Source organism: Thermobia domestica, chromosome 6 (assembly GCF_964235325.1).
Source record: "Thermobia domestica chromosome 6, izTheDome1.hap1.1, whole genome shotgun sequence".
NCBI lineage: Eukaryota > Metazoa > Arthropoda > Insecta > Zygentoma > Lepismatidae > Thermobia > Thermobia domestica.
Genome location: NC_137459.1, coordinates 158,568,303 through 158,591,062, shown reverse-complemented (window position 1 = coordinate 158,591,062; position 22,760 = coordinate 158,568,303). Strand labels below are relative to the sequence as shown.

The following is a 22,760-nucleotide window of genomic DNA, read 5'->3' as shown; positions in this document are numbered from 1 at the left end:
ATTAGTTCTTCTGTACTCTGCAGTATTTTGAAATTGTCCATATGTAAATCTGTATAATGGTTTCACTTGTTCAACTATTTATCTTGTTGTCCTTCTGAAATGACTCTTGACAATTATATTAACAAGTATGTAAGGATCAGTACAACGTATTTTTATCAGGAGTCCTTCGTGAGTGAGTCTGCAGACGTATCGCGGTTGTGGCCAATTAGTCCCAGTTTCGAGTCCAAATGAAGGACAGTTTCCATCGGATGTATGCCGAGAGGCGGTTGGATTCCGCTTTAAGCGTTATGTGACCCCTTACAACATAACCCGGTTGTTGTATAATAACAACAAGGCGAAACAAACTTATTTCTGTCCATATGTGATATGAATACATAGAGCAAATTATTTAAACCAAAAAAACCTGATTTTTTGGTTTTTGCCAACCCTGACTAATACTAGTAGTATCATTGATAATAATTATATTGTCTGTGTAGGATACCTGAAAAGAGTACTTGAAACTACACACAGGATTTGGCTTGTTTTGGCTTCATTCTCGAAACTCGACCAGAATTCAAAGAAAACTCGCTCCTATTCGCTCGTGCTCATCCGTATTTAATATAGCAACATTTGTTAACTTTTGTTGTGAGGTGCTATTTCTCAAGTAGTTTTTTACCTAGATATAAGCCTTCATTTCGAGAACGAGCGTTCAGCAGAAGTCACACTTACTGGTATTGTTAGAAAAATTACACATGCGGTAAGCACATCAGGAAAAGACGTAGAATACCTATTTTCCACTAAGAATAAAGCTGTTTCCCGAGCTGTTCCAAGGTTATCTATTTCAGCCCTATTTACCGTGGAATACCAGTGTTTGCCTTGGGAAATCTGGGCTTACATTACTACTGTACTTTGTAGCAAAGTCATATCTAGATTTTTGAGCGTCTTGCTCAGATACAGACAATAAACAATGTTGCTAGAGTGAGAAAATAAAAGCTATTGAGCACTTCAGTCATTCCGTGGAAACAGGTGCAAAGTTGTGGCACAATACATCCAGAATTGGATGAAATATAGTGACACGAAATGTATCTTCCGATACATCTGGTCTACTATCCGTAGCCAATTCATCAAAATATTTCTTTACAAACCTTCTGCGTCTCTCTTGAAATGTTTGTGAAATACTCAATTTCGAGCACAGGTTTTTTGTGGATTTTACAGGCTCGTCATACTTTCCCGAAAGATCTTTGATTTGCTGAAGTGATTTCTTCAGATTTTTCTCTGCTATTTGCAGATCAATATCAGAAGACTGCAAACTTTAGGAAATTATATACATGGACATTAGGATCTTTCCCAAATGACTAGGATCAACACAAATTTAAATGTCTCTAATGCCTCAGCTACTCTCAACTCATCTGGTGTCTTACTTGTCAGCCAAATCTCGGTAAGGATCTTTTCAACGTGAGCAATTCTCTCTTTCATGCACCTAACAAAAGTATGTATTGTTTCCCACCTAGTTATACATTGTTTTAGTTTTCTTCTTTAATTTCGAAGAAAACTACCATCACCAAGAGCTTAAAGTAACCATCTAGGAGCACTAAAACTAAAAAGAAAAAAATGAAAATATCAATATGAAACATCAAAAATTGAAAAAGTTTGTGGAACCGTTTGCAGCAACGACAATAACAAGATTCAGATTATGCGCACAGCAATGAACGTACGGAGCGTTTGGAGTAGTACTAATTCTTGCTTGTGAACCACTATAAACTCCGCTCATCACTGATACTCCATCATATCCCTGTTCTCTGCACCGTTGTATGTCGATTCGGCTGTTGAGTAAAATTTCACGAAAGAGATGTTTATAGCTCTCGGCATCATGCCTATCTAATGCATAAAGTCCTGAGTTAACAACAACGTAGCGAAGAATGACACTAACCTGATCAGTTTTTGTTATGTTCAATGTTGAATCCACGATTATTATTTAAAAAAAAAATGTCGAATATCTTCAGAAATAACTTCATGATTACTTCTTACTCATAAGAAATACTGTATACCATATAATAGAATATAAGTATTCCGTGCCGAGTAATAAACAGTTTTAGAGGTCCCCCCTGGGCTTGGGAACTTCAAAAACAAATAAACAAAACAAAAAAAAAAAAAAAAAAAAAAATTTACGAAAGTTACTAGTAATCTAGAATTTCACCACAATGATTATTTCTCATACATAGGAAATGACCCTATAGGCTTCGGGACTCCTCCAAAAAATGTTACTAAAATTGGTGCAATTTTAACATTGACAATGATTTTTTTTCCCACACATAACAAGTGAATAATAATATAAGTATTCAGTACTGAGTAATAAACAGGTCCAGCGAGGCCTTTAGGCTTTTGGGGGGCCTCAAAAACAGGAAGAAAAAAAATCTAAAATTGCTGAGAATTTTAAAATTGACAATGATTTTCTCTTGCACATAAGAATTAAGTAATAAAATATATGTATTTAGTAGCGTATTGAGTAATTAACGGGCTCGTCGGGGCCCCGGTGTGTTGCACTGCTCATTGTTACGGCACTGCTGATGAGTATTGTTCAATAATCGTTTTTCGAACTATGTGAGAATATAATTATAAATGCTTTCATCAATATCACATATCAGAGATACTAAGATGATTTGACAGAATGTGCAATAAACCCTAACTGAAGTTTACTACAGTATATTACAGTAAGTACCAAAAACACTAACAAGTACTTCTACTGTGAACGTTTCGACGAAACGTTATTGCCATCATCAGCACAAATCCTTTTAGTATATAACAAGTAAAAGTCAAGCGTTCATTTTCTTTTTATTGATGCTAAAGTCGTGATTTTAAGTGCACTCATTTTAAATTTGTAGGTTAGAAAATAACGAAGATTCTCAAGACACAGTTGTAATTTTGTCATTTTTCTTCATGTTTCTTTATCAGTGAAGGGGAAACACAGGTGAGATATGCAAAACTTCAAATCAGTGTTTCATTACTGATTATTCGTCAGCGATACAATATACAAGTTAGTGCACATGAATACGGGATATAGAGGTGCAGGGAGGATCTCATTGAAATTTTTTTGAAGTGCGTATGTTTTTGTGTATAGGAAGAGTTAATCAAAACAAATGAAGTTGATCGAACAACTTTAATTTTCTGAACGAGTTCGTGCTGAGGTTGGCAATAAAATATTTTCGAAACTTCCAGTCAAAGTAATGCTGGGTAATTTTTGTTAAGTGTTACCTTAGTAACTGCTGGATCTATTGAATCATATGCGTATTGTACGTTTTTAATTTCGCATAAGGCGAGTTTGGCATTTGGTGGAATACTAAGGTTTTTGCTAGGTGCTTTTTATTGCGATTGAGCTTTCCTTTTCCTTCTGTAATCATGATCTGTCGTGAACACCTTCTGGTATTAGCTTTTTGTATTGCCAGGTTCTTTTGTAAGAGTTTACAGTAAACTTCTCACGAGTAACCATGTTTAAGTAGGCTGCTATCTTTCACGCCTTAGGATGCAGTGCGAAAAATGGGATTGAAAGGTTTTGAAATCAAGAAATTCCTTTTTCATGGGGAAAATGTAGTGTGACATTTGAATATGTTCCACATACAGGAAAAGAAACTGGTACTTAATCCTGGATCTGGCACAGATGATATAAATAAAAAAGGATTATTTATTCTTCAAAATGATATATATATATATATATATATATATATATATATATATATATATATATATATATATATATATATATATATATATAAAGTAGACCGTTTCTCAATTACGGCTGAGCGTGCATGCTACACAAATTCCGTCGACACGTGACATTAACAAGCAGAGTGACTTACGTGCATGTTTCCGGGCTTAGATGCGCTGTGGGATGGATATACTGAGATAAAGATGTAAGTAGTGGTTCGGATTTTGCTTTTAACCTATTAGCACATACATTCTCTGGGTATGAAATGGCGTACGGAAAGGGTTTTTTAAAGTGATTTTTCAGAAAAAAGTGACATACTGCACGTTATAATTATAATCATTTACTGTAAACGTTAAGGATGTTCCTGTAATATTTGCATGAACATAAAATTATGTTCCTGAATATGACTAAGTCCTATGGAACATACTACTAGCATTTGAGGTAGTAGAGGCTAAACAGCACGGAGGGAGCTGAATCGGAAAATTTGCGAAAGTCTACGCCAACGGGTTTAGCAGGTGGCCCCATATCATATATCCTTGGTTCTTGGAAGGAATTTCTTCAACAAATAAATGTACGAATAACACTATGTTACGAAGTTGGTTTTGCGGAATTTTTAACATTACTTTAGGAAGATTTGCCCGGTCTTTAACATTGTAAGTGATTCACTCATTTCTGCATAGATGTAATGACTAATGAGCAAATCATACACAGGAGTAGCGAAAGTGGAAACATGTATATTAAAAACTAGCTGAAATGCCCGTTTTTCATACGAGGAGAAGTTTTTGGAAGGTATTTTAATCCTCTTCTCCCCTTAGGATATCCATTTCAATGAAACCGTAATTATAAAAGTTCGTAATGTCATCTTTTCATACCTCCAACCTTCATTCTCACGTCTATGGGGCTGTACTTGAACTTAAACGGCATCGGGTGTGTCACTGTTCATCTGAGCGACCCCGAAGACTGAATACTAATATTCTTTTTTTTTTTTTTTTTTTTTTTTTTTAATTATTTGTATTCCCATCGTATCTCTACGAGTGCTAGGGGTGTCTTACCCTCATAGTATTTATTTCAAAATTGTATGTCATATGTGTGCCAAGGTGGGAAAATCACATATTCAGGCGTTCCAGAGTTATGTTTAACATATAGATATTTATATGTAATATAGATATAAAATCCCTCCTTTAGAACATAAGTTTTCAAAAACGCTGGGACACGTGTCTGTTTAATGAGGCGTTTATAAACGTAGTTTCATGTTTTTGCTTGAATTGCTCGTGAGATGCTAAAATTTTTCGTATAAGTAACAATTTTCCGAAAGTAAAAAAAAAAAAAAAAAAAACTTCAAGAGTAGAAATTACTATCATAAATCGAATATTTCGCCTTCTAATGCCAGTCATCCATGTGTTGAGATAGGTGAGAACATACTTTGTGGCAGTTAGACGCCTGCTGGTGGTGAAGCAATAGCTCTGACTTGTGAGTCACATACTTGGCTGATAATTGCGGGTGGAGCACCGGATTTGCCAGTTTCAACAGATCTTGGCGTCTGGTTATTTTTTTTTCTTAATATCATTTCAATAAAGTTAGTGGTTATAAAATAACAATGAAACGTCCCAATTGTTTTTCTTTCAAAACTGTTGAATTTGACTACATTGGATATCAAAATAATTCTGTAGATACATTTGTATTGATTCAAAGATTACATTTTTTTTTTTTTTTTTCAGGTTACAAAAGTAATGGTTCTCGACTTCGATATTCAATTGTTTTGCCAAAATTTGAAGGCTACGAAACCTCCATACGAATGTCCAGTCCCAGATTGTCGGAAAATATACAAAAGTTTCTGTGGGATACAATTCCATTTGTACAACTATGATCACGAAAATCCTCAAAACAATGCGCCTCCTCGAACAAGTACAGGTAAATATGATATATTTTACTTTTGCATGAAATGATGAAATGATTTTATTAGTACGATGAGTCCGCTAAATAATCTCTAGGAATTAGTTTATATTGTATTGTTTATTAGTCAAAGTTATATGGAACAAAAAGTTCTCAAGTGACGATTATGGACGTGACAGAAGCATTATGAAAATACTAAATAATAATAGCAAGCTCTTTGATTTTAATTTTGTTTCGGTTTACACACATCAATATTTTGACAATGAATATCACAGATTTCCAAACGGAAGAAGGCAATGTAGCTGCGTTCTACATGATGATTGTGGGAGAGAAATATAATCCATGATCTTAAAAGATCTTACTCTGTACTTTGTTGATTTCTTAGAGTGGATACTATGTCTAGACGTAACATCGCTAGATTTTTTTAAAGTATCCTTCGTTTCTCGAATATACACTACCGCTCAAAAATGTTCGAACACCCTGGATATTTGTAAGCATCTACTGTGATCCTATTTGTGTGTGTTGGAAGTACTCTGAAAATGTATGCTTTACGACCATGGTCTTGATTCTGGAACTTTTCTAGATTGGCACACTATAGAATCCACTGTCAGGAAGGGTATCTAAATAAAGCCAAAAAATCAAGGAAAATGTATGAAGTGCAGACTGTGGGAATTTACACATTGGGTGATATCAATAAAAATAAGTAACTACTCCTGAGAAGTCCTGCTCGAGAATCGGAGTAACTACACCTGGAGTAATCTCCTCCCTCAATTTCATATCAATAAAACAAGCCACTACTCAGGTCTAGTCTACTCCAGATTTATGCACGTTTACTCGCGCTTCCTCTGCACGTAGCACTGAGTCGCATCAATAAAAGAAGTGGTTACTCATTTCTCCCATCTGTTGGGCGGTCATTTCGTTGTGGGTAACTTATGGCGCAGTATACAAAACGCCATGGAAGGGACAAGTGGTAACGACAGCTTCAATCAAAGTACATTTGTAGTTATTATAAGAGAGTTTCCAGTGGTACGTTCAAAGTCACAGTTACCAGAAAGTAAACGAAGGAAAGCCGAAGCTTTGAAGGCAAGTACAGTGAAATGCAACGAAATATCAAATACATCTACAAATGAGACACAAATCCAAAAGAGAATCTTTAATATCTGAGCGAGCATTAAAAAAAAAAAAAAAAAAAAAAAAAAAAAAAAAAAAAAAAAAAAAAAAAAAAAAAAAAACTGAAACCACGAACCTCTTGGAACTGATGGATGTTGATTGGAATCCAGCAATATCAAGATTAGCACGATAAGTGCATATCACGTGTTGTCCAAGATTGTTTGGCTTTAAAAACGAAATCAGACACTTGGTCCCTTTGTTTCCTTTTTTAAATAGTCCAGCCAGTCACGTCATAAAGCACGTCCATCTGATTGCGTTTTCCACACCATACGTGTCCCCTTTCACCTTGGCATAAAAAATATACATTCTCATGTATACACCCTTCCTATCAGCGTTGAGTTGAGTTGATTTTGAGTTTAATGTCCTTTTCAGTAGCGAGGCTATATGAGACGAAACCCACTGATCAACTTGGAATCCGAACCATATGAGCTCCCGCCGGGAATCGAACGCGGGTCTCTCATGTCAAAGGCATGTACGCTATGCGCTTAGCCACGAAGGAGCTCTTCCTATTAGTGTATTCGTCTTCAAAATACTAGGTTTCTTTATTGCCACGTGTGTATAGTCAAGTGCTTCGATAGCACCCGGAAATATATATTGTTCTTGTCACTCTGCCTTTGCTGTTTGAATATTACACACACCTCCGGAAACAATCAATTTTCATGTTTCGCAATAATCGCACCCATTACACTTGTAGTAGTCAAAGACACAGTACTTTGAGCCACAACAGAATCCCCTAACATTCAGTCCTGGAATCCCGGATCGCTCACGTAAAGCAAGAAAACCCGCATCTTTTCGTCATTACGTAGTGCACCATTTCAAATTTCCGTTGATTCTCCTAAAAAATGTTGTGCTAACTACTCTACATTTTCTTTCATGAACCTGTTTTTTGTAATCTCCATTTGCAACATTTCTATGCAATTTATAAGTTTTGCTACATAGCAAAACAATCATATACTCTGCCATATTTCGCACGGAGTCACCTATTTAGCTTGCTCCACAAATTTGGAGAAGTTACTAGCATCACAGAAGAGTCTTTGATTTTTGTTGATATCAAACGCGGAGTAGTTACTCGGCTCGAGAATAGAGGTGTGGTTACTTCAAAAGGGCGGGGCTTCTCCGAGGTCAGCCGAGACGACTAGTGCTCAGTTCTCTTTTTATTGATACCAATGCGAGTAATTACTTCAAAATTGGGCGTAATGAGTAACTTCTCCGTTTTATTGATATCACCCATTAATAACACAGATTGTCAGTAAATTGGTTTCTTTCTACTTTTACATAGACGATGATAAGATTATGTAACCGCTTTCACAAGTTACGAGGCATATTTAGTGATATTGTACAGATATGGTAGGCTTGTTGCAGATTGTGACTTACCATAAAAACATCTGGAACTAGAGGTAGCGTGTTTTGGGCACGTACGGAATAGAGCTGCTGAGAAAATTTGAGTGAACTTCCTGTGTTGATATGGTCCTTAAATTAATCAAAATTTGAAATGGGCTATCCGAGTAGTGAAAAGTCATGAGTTAAACTGTGTTTCTGAAAGAAACAAGAAACTAATTTCAATTGCGGAGCAAACAATTAATGCAAAAGGTGGTAATACTGCGTGACATGGTCCTACTTTCTTCCACTTACAACGATTTTATTTAAAAAATGTTTAAGAAAATCATAATTATTTTACTATTCAAATAACCCATTTTGCCATATCGATGTTACGAATAGAAAAAAGAAAGTACGTAAAAAAAAAGTTCAAAACACTCTCTAGTTTCTAAAGAAAGCTCCTTCGTGGCTAAGCGGTCAGCGTACGCGCCTTTGACGTGGGAGACCCGGGTTTGGTTCCCGGCGGGAGCTCATGTGGTTCGGATTCCACGTTAATCAGTAGGTCCACGTCTCATATAGCCTTGCTGCTGAACGGGACGCTAAACTAAAATCAACTCAACTCAACTCAAATTTCTAAAGAAATACGGAAAGCCAAGCAAAAGGAAAAGGAAGAAAAGTGCTAGCATCTGAAAAGGAGTGCCTCATAAGCTTAATCACACGGAAAATACGCACAGGTCATACACCAGCATTACATCACTACCTATTACAATGCATAAAAACATGAATCATTTAAGCTCCTCAAGTGATCCATCACGTATACTTAATAGCATTAACATTATTAACCTACTTGTTTAACTATATTTTAAGTATCTTAAACTGTGAACTTCGCTTACTGAAATATGGAGCCTCGCTCGTAGAATTCCGCCGAAACCATACCAACCTAAGGAACCAGATTCAAAAATTATATTGATTCTCCTATACGATGATGTTGAAGAGGAAATGGAAATTGAGGTAAATTGGTCTGCTGTGGGTTATTCTGTTATTACTGCAATGTTGAATGTTTGAGTTTATTAAGTTCTGCATTTAGTTATGACAACATACAATCTTCCATTGTTATATCTGTGTTCTCATAACTTATTTTGTTAACTGTTTAAAGGTGGGAATGTGCGAATATGACACTTGGGTTGCTCCTGCACTGCAATATTTACTCATGTGTTTCATTGTTTGATACATAATTATGTGATTTAAAATATATAAAAGTATAATCATGCCTATTCTGTATGGTTGCGAAACATGGTCATTTACTCTGAGGGAAAAACGTAGGCTGAAAGTATTTGAGAACAATGTCCTGAGACGAATATTCGGACCCAAGAGGAATGGGAATGGAGAATGGCGGAAACTTCATAACGAGGAACTACATAATTTATACCGTTTACTAAACATTGTTAGGGTCATCAAGTCTAGGGGGCTTAGGTAGGTAGGTAGGTCATGTAGCCAGAATAGAAGAAAGTAAGAACGCTTTCAAATGCTTGCCTGGAAGTCCAATTCGGAAAACGACCATTGGGAAGACCTAAGCGCAGATGGGAGGACAATATTAAGATGGATCTCGCAGAATACACAGTAGAAAGTGGATCCAGTTGACTAGAGACAAATGTCAATGGAGACCTTCTGTGAACGCGGCATTGAACCTCCTCATTCCATGTCATAGAGTTAGTTAGTTAATCGTATATTTGATAATACTTATTTGCAGGTTAACGATTTACATTAATAACGTACAAATTATACAATATTTATTCCCTTCTCTAGCGGAACTCGGAATATATTTTAAAAAAATAGTGAATAAATAAAAAATTGTTATTTTGCTTAATTTTATTATTATTTTAAATTACAAACTAATTACAACATTTTCTTCCAAGTAAATTTAAACTTTTATATTCTGGTCGATGTCTAAACTAATTTGCGGATGAAGAACCAACTTATTTTGAGAGGAAAGAGCACCCCGATATACCGTTGGGTCTCGAATACTATCGTTGTTCTCTCATTCCTTTACGGAAAAAGAACAAAACAATGTTTAAGATCGCACAGAATGACGAAGTTCACATTGACCTCGAAAATCAGAGAAATTAAAGGTAGCTAGTGAAATACTTCAAAATATGAAAGTCAGGTAATGTGCTATATTTTATTTTATTTATTTACTTTTTTCGCATCAGCTATCCATAGAAAATATGAACAACACTTCAGAAAATCAAAACAGATTCAGAAAGGTGATTTGAAAAAAGACTGAAAAAAGTAATAATTATACTTAAAATTGGTAAATAAAGAAACTGGGGAGGCTTTGAAATATTAAAACTTCAGACTGTATGAGCGTGCGCCCTCCCTCACTCTCATTTCATTTTAATTTTTCCCAGTTACTCTTGTCTGAAGTGGAATAAGGCTCCATGTACTATACGTTGACACAAACTTTATGTTATGGTTTTATTTTTTTTAATGTGTTGGCAACGCTGAGCAGTGGTGACTTGTACTTCTTGTCCATCGCACAAAGGAACGAGATGCGGTTGTGACTTTATAAAGAAATAGTTCTATTAATCCCAGCGTAATCGATGAATATTTTTACTATTTTTAATATTCTAATTATATTACTCTAATGGTAAATACATATAACACCTTTTGGTGTATATATTCCCTGTAAAGAATACTTCGTATAGATATTCTTAAAATTTTTCTCCGTCACCACAAGCGCAAGCATACAGACGCTTGGTAGGATAAGGGCGGGAGTTGTGCTATACCGATGGAAGCCACAGAAGAAAAGATGTGAACAACTTACCATGGAAATCAATAAATAAGTTGGTAATCGTTTATGTTGTTGTGCTAAAAAGTGAATCAGTGTATTGTGGAACTCACATTGTTTCGTTACATACGTAAGTTGAAGTGATTTTTAGCGAAAATACATCGAAATAACTTTACTTATCTAAGATCAAGGATAAGCACATTGTCGCAATTCATTGTAAATGTTGCTAATCAAGAACAAAAACTAAATTTAGTGGTGAATTTTATCCATATTCGTGACAAAATGATGTAGGTAAGACAAGGGATAAATTTGCTCCTTGAATCATTAATTTGTGGCACAGTAAGCAAGTTCATGGTCGACTACCCGATCGGATGATGGAAATTGAAGTTATTCAGCAAGAGCCTAAAATCCAAAAGAAATGAGAAGAAAAATCTAAAAGGATTGCCCTCCAAAAATTCAATGATCCCCCCCTTCTTCTTTTGAAATCCCCAAAATCGAAGTGTTGTGCGAATTAGTGTTCAGTGAGTAATATGTGCAAAATAATCGTATATCTCCAATTACGTAATGAGCCGGCTTCGTCGACATATTATATTACTTTGAGTTAATCTTTCGTAATTCTTTTTTTATTTTTTTTTTATTTTCCTATAAATAAATATATGGGCTTAAACATGATATACTAAAATGATGAAAGGAACGTGTTAAAGACAAAAACATCGAAAGGTATTAATAAAATTTATATTAAAAAATAAAAAATACAGAAGTAAGTATATATGTGACATGTATAATATTTTTGCTTGAGTAAAATTAATTTCATGTAATTACTTTGTTTTCAGTTGTTTCGTCTAAGTTTCTCACACGAGTCACTACAGGAACGGTTAGAATTAAGTACATGGAATTGTAGAACTTGTGCAGATGCGAAGTGGGCGTGTCAACGACGGTGGGTACGCGCGTATGTTACCTTGGTTCGAATCCATCTTGATTTGTGATCTCGTGCGATCCTTCCCACGATTTCTAACCACTATTATACAGAAAGTGAATTACTCGTTCCTTTTAACCACTAAACCCACTATAAATAAAAATCTTTAGTGCCCGAATAAGAGAATCGAACCCAGGCTAGTTATAACTGTGAAAGAAAACAAGAGAAATTAAATGAGAAATACAGTTGCTACAGGGAAAAAAAAAAAAAAAGATTTGTAGGTTGTATATGATAATAGAGAGAGAGAGGCCAAATTATGATCTATGATTATGTTCGTGGGTGTTGAGAATATTGTTAGCGTATAATTATCGTTTGGTACTACGGTTTTATTCTGATCCAGATACAGTTGGTGTTTCTCGTAGTAAATATTTACACTAAGAAATTAAGCTTATATTATATTATATAAAAAAAAAATGTTCGGCTGTGAGGATGGTGGAGGCCGATTAAAAGAGTGAATTTTTCTTATAAACCTGACCATAAATGATAGTGTGTGCTGGTCAGGGAATATTTGCTTAGACAGAGACATCAATATCAGAATTTTAGTGTGATTTGTGATGAAGGAACTAGTTTCCACAATTTTTGTTTTTAGTAATTCGATTTTCACGAGGAAAATAAGTTCTTCTAGAGGAAAAATTCTTATAGTTTAGTACTTGGTATTAAAGTTGAAGTGAATGCGCACTTTATTATTATTATTATTATTTTAAAAAAATCACTGCAACTTCACTGGCTTTGAAACTTGGAGCATTTAAAACAGGAAGTATTTTTTTTTTCCGTAATTCGAACTTAAATGACCGTTTAGATTATAGGCACAAGATTTGAATATGTATTTCTTCATCAGCGCACTATTTTACCAAGGATGTAAACAGGAGGCTGAGCATTGTGTAACGCGAAAGTTCGTAAATGTGTCAAGTGGTTTATTGAAGTTATAAATTCACAGTTGTGTATTTGGCTGTTAACGAAGTATAATTGTGATTTTCTAAGCACTGAAAAATCTATACTAGTCCACGAACTAATGTAAAAATTCCTTAAGAGATAATGATTATGATAAATCATCGAAACGTATACGATTAAATTAATAGAATGTGTGCTTAAGTGCGGTAGAAAGTTGGTATTTCATTATACAAGTAGGTTCAAATTTCTATCTATTTGTTCATATATATAAAACCCGCAAAATAGTTTACAAAGAATTATTCTAAATTACATATTACATGGAACTTTATATGTATCCTGTATATATATATATATATATGGAAACGCAAGGTACGTAATACACATAGAGCTCAAAAATTGGAACTAATTTTCTAGTTTAGAGAAATTATGAATTACAGTTCAATTGCAATATATATATATAATTTTGTGAAGTGTAACTTAAAGTACCTCTCATGCAGAATTATGAATCCAGCATGAACCCTCTTGACTATACAGGTACAGTTATTCGGAAGAATTTTCTCATTATCTATATATTTGATATAGATTAGGAGTTCAGGTTTCTTAGCTACTCGTTTTCATTAATTTACTTCTAAAATTTGATTGGTTATGTATATAAGGATTCTACATGTAGTATATGCACTAACCTCACTTAGCATTTTTTGAAGAAAAAATGTATATCGTCCTTAATTCCTATAATCTCTGCTATGGCAATCAATCTTATGTATTGATTTCTTTGCAAATGGAATCTACGGTTGACAAGAGCCGAAAGCTCTGCCACTTTAGTTTTTTTTTTTTTTATTATTTTATTTTGCAGTATTTTTTGCGCAAATGTTTAAATAGTTCACTGTTGCTAATATCTTTCGGAGGTTAACCCAGGGGAAACAATATAGTGTACATTTGTTTTCTTTTTATATTCATAAGAGTTAAGGGGACGCGGTGGCTCAGTGGTAGAGCGTTCACCTCCAGGGCTTGGGGTCCCTGGTTCGATCCCAGCTCGCGCCGTGTTTACTTTGTGGTGGACAAACACCGTGCTCGTGGGTTTTCTTGGGGTTTTCCCGTTTCCTCCCACTTTCTTCATTCCACCATTTCACTCATCTCTCATCATCACCGTCTCCTTTAGCCTAACCGGCATGAGCGTGGGACGTAAAACACAAAGATTTTCATCAGAGTTAAATGTTTCTAAATTTAAATGGGGCACATGTATATTTCCAGGGAGTAGATAGGAGTGAAGTTACTTAATTGGTATCCCGCTGCAATAAATAAAATTCCAAACGTTTATCTCAGAAGTGAAACAATGAAGATTTAATTATATTTCGGAAAGAAAATCACCAAAATTAGACTAGAGAGGAACGAAGTAATAAAACGAAATTAATTATTTCCAACTTGTGCAATGCAAAAAGTTGTAACAGAACAATGACGTAATCCTTCCTACTTCCATTTTCATCGATCTCCTTCCAAAAATATAGTTAAAATAACACTATTTCAATATTAAAGTGACTAACTGCAACTAATGCACATTGCGAATGAAACAACACATACATTAAAATATGACGAACAATATTGTAAATCCACCTGGGACAAACACTAAAAGAGAAAGCATGTGCTAATCGTACCGTGACCGAGTAGCTCTCACAACCACCACACAGGCAACATGTCATACACATCGTACAACAACATTACAACACTAACCAATCACAATACTTAAAACCATGATTCATCATAGAAGTGAGCTAACAACTCGACCAAGGCAAAACACACCATCTCGAAGTACATATTAACTTGGGATCAAAACAATCTCTGTGGAGTGACAAAAATAATACAAGTCAATTAATAAACACAAAACTAACTACATATTGAATTTCTTTTAACACAAACAAGTTGACAAAGGTCGAATTAGTAAAAATTTACTCTCACGAAGTGTGTATTCATTGAATAACAAAACGTTCCCACAAAATAGAAGAAGCAAATGAAACAGTAGACACTGATGATGTAACTTAATAAAGTACTTTAGATATTGAGGGGGGGCAAGCCCTACTTAATCCCCCCATCACAGACTAAATAGCACTAGTATTACTATTATAATAATATTTGACTATATTGAACAATTTTTAAATAACAACGTAACACACCAACGTCACCGAATTACTTTCATAACCTTCCGCCTCAGAATACCAACCAACGACCTAGATCTGTAGATTGATAGTGTGATCATTCTTGCTTTTCGCGTGCGATATTTCGGTTGCTTCCTGTAGAAAGTATAACAGTGAGATATTCAGTGAAAGAACGAAAACTTTGGATATTCAAATTTTTCATATTTAATGTATAAGGTAATTTTTTTCTTTCACCTTCCTGAAAACACCAATCTTGAACTTTCTCCATGTGCACGGTCTTAGGCATGTCTACTTAGAATTTTGTTACTCTTGATACAGGGCGAAAGAAAGGCAGGTGGCATCATCGTCAAAATCGTACACCTCCCCCTATTACAGAAACTTTCACACCTCAAACGAGTGAAGGATTGACGTATGCTGAATCGCAAAAGATGGTTGAATTTGATGTAGACGGGAAGTTGCATCGCATCAGTATTTTCGAACCTTTAGAAGTAGTTTCGAAGGTAAGTGCTATTATACTAATGTGAAACTCATTTCTTTGATCTTTGACGTTTCCTTTTTTCAAGGTTGTGCATTAGCAATGATTATTTTTTTTGTGTGTGTTTTTTCCCGTTGATTTTTCTGTCACTATGAACTGTGTGATATTGTAGAATGTGTACATACACAGATGTAATGTTCCGTAATATTTTAACCAAATTGATTGTTTACATCAAAAATAGACATATTGTCCGTTCATGATTTTTTTTCTTTTTTTATTATCTGGAGCGCCATGGCAAACAGAAAGTCTTTTTCTTCTGTCTCACTACATAGTACTGCAATTATTGCGACAGAATGTTTAGTATGTACCCTTCTTGTGCGATATTAGACATAAAAACAACACATTTAATAGGGTATATCGTGTGTACTAGAGAGAAGTGCTTGTGGAGATACGAAGAGGTGCATTTCCTTAATGACATATAGTGCAGTACAAAATTAATGTTTTAAGTGTGACAGTAAAGTCATAAAACTAAAACTTTTTTTTTTTTTTTTTTTTTTTTAATCTGTGTTAATAAATTATATGGGTCACCAAGAGAACCGTTGGAAGAAGGAAAAACGTAAATTGCTTCTTTCGTTGAATGAACATTTTCACATCTAAAAGTGTTAACTGAAAATGTCATTTTAGGCATCTGGCGTAAAATTAGTTATGCCTTTTTCGTAAAATTAAAATATATAATTAGAATGTTGCAGAGTTATAAGTACCATTTCTCTCACTTAATACTGCTACCTGAAATTTTGCGCATTGGACCTGGAAAACCCGTAAAAGTCAGGGAATTTCGTATCTTGAGATTGACGTGTTGGTGAAATTGCTATAAAAATAATGCCGAGTTGCACTCTAGCTTCGTCAGTTTTCATTAGTAATTACCCCGAGTCCGGCTCGGCCTTAAAATCAGAAGTTTTACATTTGGTTCATGTCTTGTGTCGCCTTAGCGTTAAAAAGAGACAAACCAAAGAGACTAAGCAGCTTCAAACCAACCAACAAAATGCAACATGTTACATATATATGTAAAAGCAAATGGCACCACTTCCGTCGCTCCCCCTCCCCGTACCGCAGTCAAGAAAGATAAATTGGACCACTTTTTTCGTGACTTCAGCACGTACAGTGAGTAGTCAGCACCGCGCATCGACCGGTTTTGTCCTATTAGTGCCCATTTTTCAAAGCGTGGATGACCCTCTGGCCTTTTTAGAACGAAGGTAGAATGGGGAATAATTCCTGTTGGTACAGCGGATCGAATCCAACCTTTTGTTGTTAGGTAAATACTATGGATGGCCAAAATTTTCCGGAATGAGAAATTTCACTTTCCGGATTTCGGAATTCGGAAAATTTTCCAAAATCAGGAATTTTTCCGAGTTCCGGACTTTTTCCGAAATTAGGAATGTTTTCGAATTCCAGAATTTTTCGATTTTACTTTCTCGGTTCCGGAAAGTAAACATTCCGGAATTGGCCATCCTTAGTAAATACATTACGGATCACGCTGTCCCTCATAGCCTTTCTCCCTTGAGGCCCAACTTTGCACTGATTATACATTGGTAATTTACAACTGAGTATGTGACACAAACATTAGCCGTGCCTTGACGAAATCCTTGTTTCATGTATGTATACACAGTGATGAGCGCCAAAATATAATGACGTCCGGTTGATCAGGAACATAAAAAAAAAAAAAAAAAAATAAATAAAAATAAATAAATAAAAAATAAAATAAAAAATGAATGATTAATGTAGTAAAATAGATTGTATAGAGCTAAATATTCAAGAAAATAAATATTCTGCTTTTACCGATCAAGTTCATTCAAACTGCTAATATAAATGAGTGGTCTGTGATTTTGGCCGACGTGCTGATTCCTCGTTCGTGATTTTAGCCCCAAAGAAGACTCCCTGTATATATATATATATATATATATATATATATATATATATATATTCTCTACTGAACGTCTTTCCTCGAAATTGAGATATGATTAAATGGCTTTCCCGCATCCAAAAAACGAAAATTCCCTTTATTTTACGTATCTAATTTTTTTTCTCAAAATTCTTTGCTCCCGAAGTAAATTTTCGGAAAGCCTCCTTTATTCACCTTTTCCAGGTTGAAAACTTCGCTAAGTCATTTTGTGCACTTAGAAACGAGAACTTCACCTAATTTCCATCTAAATTTTTAGCCAAAATCATTAGTCGTCCACAGAGTGGATTTTTGAATATTTGCACCTGAACAACATTTACTGCATTTGGTCGAAACGTTGCTAAACCTTCATCGCAGCCGAAGTTGATAGTTCTACTCCGTCTCATAGCAGTAATTAAGAAAAATCTTCATCCTCCAGAAATGCATTTTCCCCGAACTCGTTTCTGAATTTGGTCTCTGATATGTAGATCTAGCAAAATTACTCTCTCAGATATGGAAGTAATTGATTCACCGACATACAGATAATCGCCAGTCAAGATCACAAATTTCACCCCGATGTTATTATAGTCAGATTTTTGCGACCCGTTTCTTACGTCTCGTGTTTAAATTCGTACAAGTGAATATTAAAATTGTGTGAAAAACATACGGATACAAAAGTGGGTGTCGTTATATCCCTCAGTTTTAAAATTACAAGCGACTGCTCTACAGAAGTACCACTGCTCTTGCTTCGCTTGTGTGAAACATTAAACATATTGAAGTGAATTATGGTTAACAGATTCGTATTATCTAAAATGAAAAGCCTGGAGACGAAATTTCATTCCTGTGATTCCAGAGGTTAAAAATCGTCCGAATTTGCTGGTGCCCTTTCTGTTATCGTCCATATTGAATTTGTCCCGAGTAAATAAAAGATCTCTGTTCCTTGAAACAAATACCTCCAGATACAAAATTCCATATCGCTACTTTAGCGATCTAAAAGTAGCATCTGCCTAGTCAAAACTCATATTAATCCCCTTACAAGTTAATTTAAATGCCCTTTATTAGCTAGTACATATATATCAAGAATTACCCTGCAAATTTCACTTCATTCGGTGAATGGATTCTAACGGCAGTAATCAGTAAATCAATTATAGTGGTATTTCGCTTTTATAGGCCTATTTGTATTTCATCCATAGTCATTGTTTAATCCCTTCCTCAGCATTCTTTATATTGAATTCGTGCAAATGAATCATATATTCGTATTTTGTGAAACAAAGAAAAAAAAAGCCTCCATACCTAAACTTCATGCCCTTAACCCAGTGGCACATACGTTTTCGCGAAATTCAAATGCGTTCAGGCAGGGCACCCTAAAAGTGATTTTACACAAAAATTGAAATAGTGAACATTATACGACACACTGCTCGTATTTAATAATCATTTAGAACTAATAGAGAAGTCCTGCAGTTAATAAACAATCAAAGTTAATAGCGATGAAGCAGGTAGCATCGTACTAAAATTTGAGTTCGTAAGGGGTAAACGGAACGGAGGGACGTGAAACTGAAATTTTCCATAAGTACGAGGGGAGGCTGGAAAGTTAATGAAATCACCAAGAAGAAATTTACCTGGAAGAACCATTTTAATACACTATTCAACGTATTCCCCCCGAAGCTCAATACACTTTTCACAAAGATGTTGCAACATATTTAACCCTTGCAAATAGAAGGTCTTGCCCTGCTGTACAAACCAGCCCTTCACCTCCGCAGTGAGTGCCTCATCGGATGGAAGATGTTTGCCTTTGAGATGATTTCTGAGATGTGGGAAAAGGTGATAGTCGGAGGGGGCCAGATCAGATGAGTAGGGTGGGTGAGGTACACAGGTGAAGCTCAGATCAGCCATCAATTGCATGGTTTGATGAGCTTTGTGGGAGGGTGCATTGTCCTGGAGAAACTGAACACCACTGCTCACATTTCCCCGACGATTTTTCTTCAGAGCCTCCTTCAGCTCAATCAAATAGTTGGAATAAACCCCAGCATTGATGGTCTCACTCTTTTTAAGATATTTGATAAGGACGATACCGTCCTTATCCCAAAACACCAATGCAAACACCTTCCCAGCTAATCTTTGGCTTCGAAACTTCTTCTGTCGAGGAGATCCACTGCGGCGCCACTCCATGGATTTCTGTTTAGTCTCTGGATCATAGTAGTGCAGCCATGTTTCATCATCTGTCACCAGACAGCGCAAGAACTCACCAGGGTTTTGAAACTTTTGCAAAATGTCCTATGACATCTGCACCCGTGTTCTCTTCTCGTTAGCATTCAAACATTTTGGGATCCATTTGGCACTGACCTTCCGCATGTCTAAATATATTCTGCTATTGTGACATACACACGCTCACGAGATATCCCCATCCACGTAGCCCGATCCTCCATGATCATGTCATGCACTTCGATGTTTTCCGTGGTCACTGAACTAGAAGGCCTGCCTGAGCGACGTTCATCTTCAGTCTCACGATGGCCAGTCTTAAAACGCCTCACCCAGTTCGCTACTGTTGTATAACCAGGAACGTGTTCCCCCAAAGTATCCTACAAAGTTTTATGAATTTCCATAGATGATTTGTCTTGCAGCACAAAAAAACTTGATGACACTGCGAAGCTCATTCTTCACGAATTTCCTTAGATCCTCCGCCATATCTTCTTACAGAACCTGTAACAAAGGAAATAACAATGATAAAATGATCATATACGGGATGAGATGTTCACAATATATGACCTTTCTAATGATTACAATGATATGTTTCAATTTTTATTTCTTCTTGGTGATTTCATGAATTTTCCACCCCCACTCACGTAGGTGCCAATGGGTTAATGCACAATTAAAAATAACCATGCTTTTTAAAAATTGCTTCCTCTACCACCTATTTGGGTGGAATTTCTAAAATTCCTGTAGATATATTTTCTGCATATTAGAAGCACATATATGGAGGGTTACTAAACGTCCTCTTTTCAGGGAGTACTAAAATATTTCTACCTTGTATATATATATATATATATATATATATATATATATATATATATATATATATATATATATATATATATAGAAAGAGTAGAACCATAGGGATGAATTACACAGTTATTCAACATATTGCCCCTGAGACTGATGCACTTGATACAGCGATGTTGCAGCTTTTCTAACTCTTATAAACAAAATTCCTGTGGTTGTCTATAAAACCAGGTTTCTACAGTATGTTGGGCTTCAATAATGTCCTTTGAGGTTTCTTTACGGAACAAATGATACTCAAAGGGAGCCAGATCAGGCAAATAGGGGAGATAGCGGACCATCTGGAATTCCATGATGTTCAATTTGGCAGCCACAACTTGAGACTTGCGAGCTGATCAATTATTTAAAATTATGATCCCTTTGATCGACTTTCCTCGGTGTTTCGTGTTAATTGCCTCGCGGAGTTGGCCCAATAGTTAGCATAAGACTGCAGGTGATACTAGTGTTCCGAGGTCCTCAACAGGATACCGTCTTTGTCCCAGAAAATTAGAGCCATGGCTTTCTTTGTAAATTTCTAGGTGTGAACTTCTTTGGATGCAGAAACTCGAAGAGGCGTCACATCATTGGCTGATCCTTGGTCTCAGGATCATAGATATGGAACCTAATTTCAACCTCAGTCATTTATCGGGCCAAGTAATGCGGAGTACTAGTCTCAAAACTGCCTTGGATGCTCAACTCATTCCTTCTTCTGATCATTGTTCTGATATTTCGACATGCACTAAACTGAAAGCTTGCGCGCTGCCGAACACTCTCCTGTAAGACGATCAGTATCTTAGAGTACGTTTGTTATCTTGGCACACTTCCCACCAATGCACTTGGTTGGCCTTTAAAGTATTTTCTGCTAGCACTCACGTGAATGTTTTAATTCAGTAGACATCTTACTGGTTTTGTCGTGTAGGTGACGTTAGTTATCAGTCAGCCCATCAAATGAGGTCATTGCTATTGGGCGGGTTGTTGAAGTGCTTAGTTACCACATGCGAACAAGTGTGTTACAGTGATTTGTGAGTGGTGTGGTGTTTAGCTGTGTTTCCTAACGTATTGTAATTCTCAACTGAACCGTGGTGTGGCAACAACGAGTTGCAGACAGGTCCGTCCTTTAGGCAGGAAGCGTGCCAAGATGAAACAAACGTACCCTAGCTGTGTTTCTCGTGTTGACCTGTCTTCAATTATCAGTTCGTGGGGATCATCACATATTGCCAGGTCGGAGGGCGCCCATTGGGGCTCATCTTCAACGGCGAATAGTCAGAAACGAGCTGCCTTAACTTTTGGTGTTGCTGTAAGAGGACTCTGCTTCCTCAATGTCTGTGACATGGTGTGAATGTTCTTTGCACTTTTTCTAAAGAAACAGAAAGTTTATGACTGAGTCATACAATGTGAAACTTTATTTTATTTTACTTTTTTTAGCCTCCACCATCACTGCTTCAGACCTTAAAGAAAAGATAAGAAAAAAAAACATATTTGCAACATTGCATACCAAGATACTAAGCTTTTATATGAGTCTGTACTCGAAAATTTTATGTGGACGGGGGAGGGGAACAGGAAGGAGCTTTTCAACACCCCTCGTATGGAATAAGATACCGTTGAACACCCTACCCACTTTTCTCCGGCCTGGATCAATACCTTTTTTCTGTCGGTACTCAGTGCTAGTACATATTTTCTGAAGTTTTATAAGATGCATCTCATTTCATTTCGTAGATAAAAATAAAAATAAATTTTTAAAAAATCTTAATGTCTGACACACACTGTTGAAAGCGTCTCTTCAAGATGATGCTGAGTTACCTCAATGTTCTAAGATTTTAGATTACAATATTAGCCAGGAAGTCCTGATTTTAATGGTAGAACTTCCTCTCACACAGTTACCTGTACAAATATGTGAACTCACGAATACTCCTCTTAGGTCGTCATTTTGCAGTTGATACTAAAAGCAAGAAGCAGTCTAGGATAATATCTTAAAATTGTTGAAGTTGCCCTAATAAGTAATTCACGAGAGAAAGATAAATAATAATAACTTATTTACCTCTGGCTAAGGAGAACATTTGTACAAATTGTCAGTTTAACCGGGACGAACGATTTCGGAAATTTGCTGAAGAGAGATAAAATATTGAAAAAACTCATGCTTTCCTCTCTGTCTCCTAGAGGTTGAATCTCAGAAAACTCTGTCTTATGGATAGTTTAAAATCAAAGGATAACGTTATACACAATTTCAAGTTCCTACGACTAACGCTTTCAGAGACCGTACAAGAAAGTATTAAAATCCCTTAGGGTCGAAGTTTGAAAAATCCCTTGTAGGGCTCAAGTCGAACAATTGTACAAAACTTTAGGTCCCCACCTCTTTAGATTTGCTTGTTTATAAATAAAGGTTTAAAATATTCCCAAGTAAGATAGAATCGAAATTTTCGTTCAGTGATATTTGTAATAAATACAG

General features: G+C 35.8%; 1 protein-coding gene across 2 annotated transcripts in view; it reads left to right on the top strand.

Annotated features, from left to right (window-relative positions):
- The window catches only part of LOC145688286 (peregrin-like), a 166,490-nt gene that overhangs the window by 9,690 nt on the left and 134,040 nt on the right, over positions 1-22,760 (top strand). For both annotated transcript variants that reach the window (XR_014131869.1, XM_081762280.1), the window contains exons 2-3: positions 5,401-5,593; positions 15,186-15,367. Coding sequence is in view for 1 of the 2 variants with exons in the window: in XM_081762280.1 (XP_081618406.1) it covers positions 5,413-5,593; positions 15,186-15,367 (363 nt within the window). In the remaining variant the exon portion in view is untranslated. The remainder of the gene's footprint in view (positions 1-5,400; positions 5,594-15,185; positions 15,368-22,760) is intronic.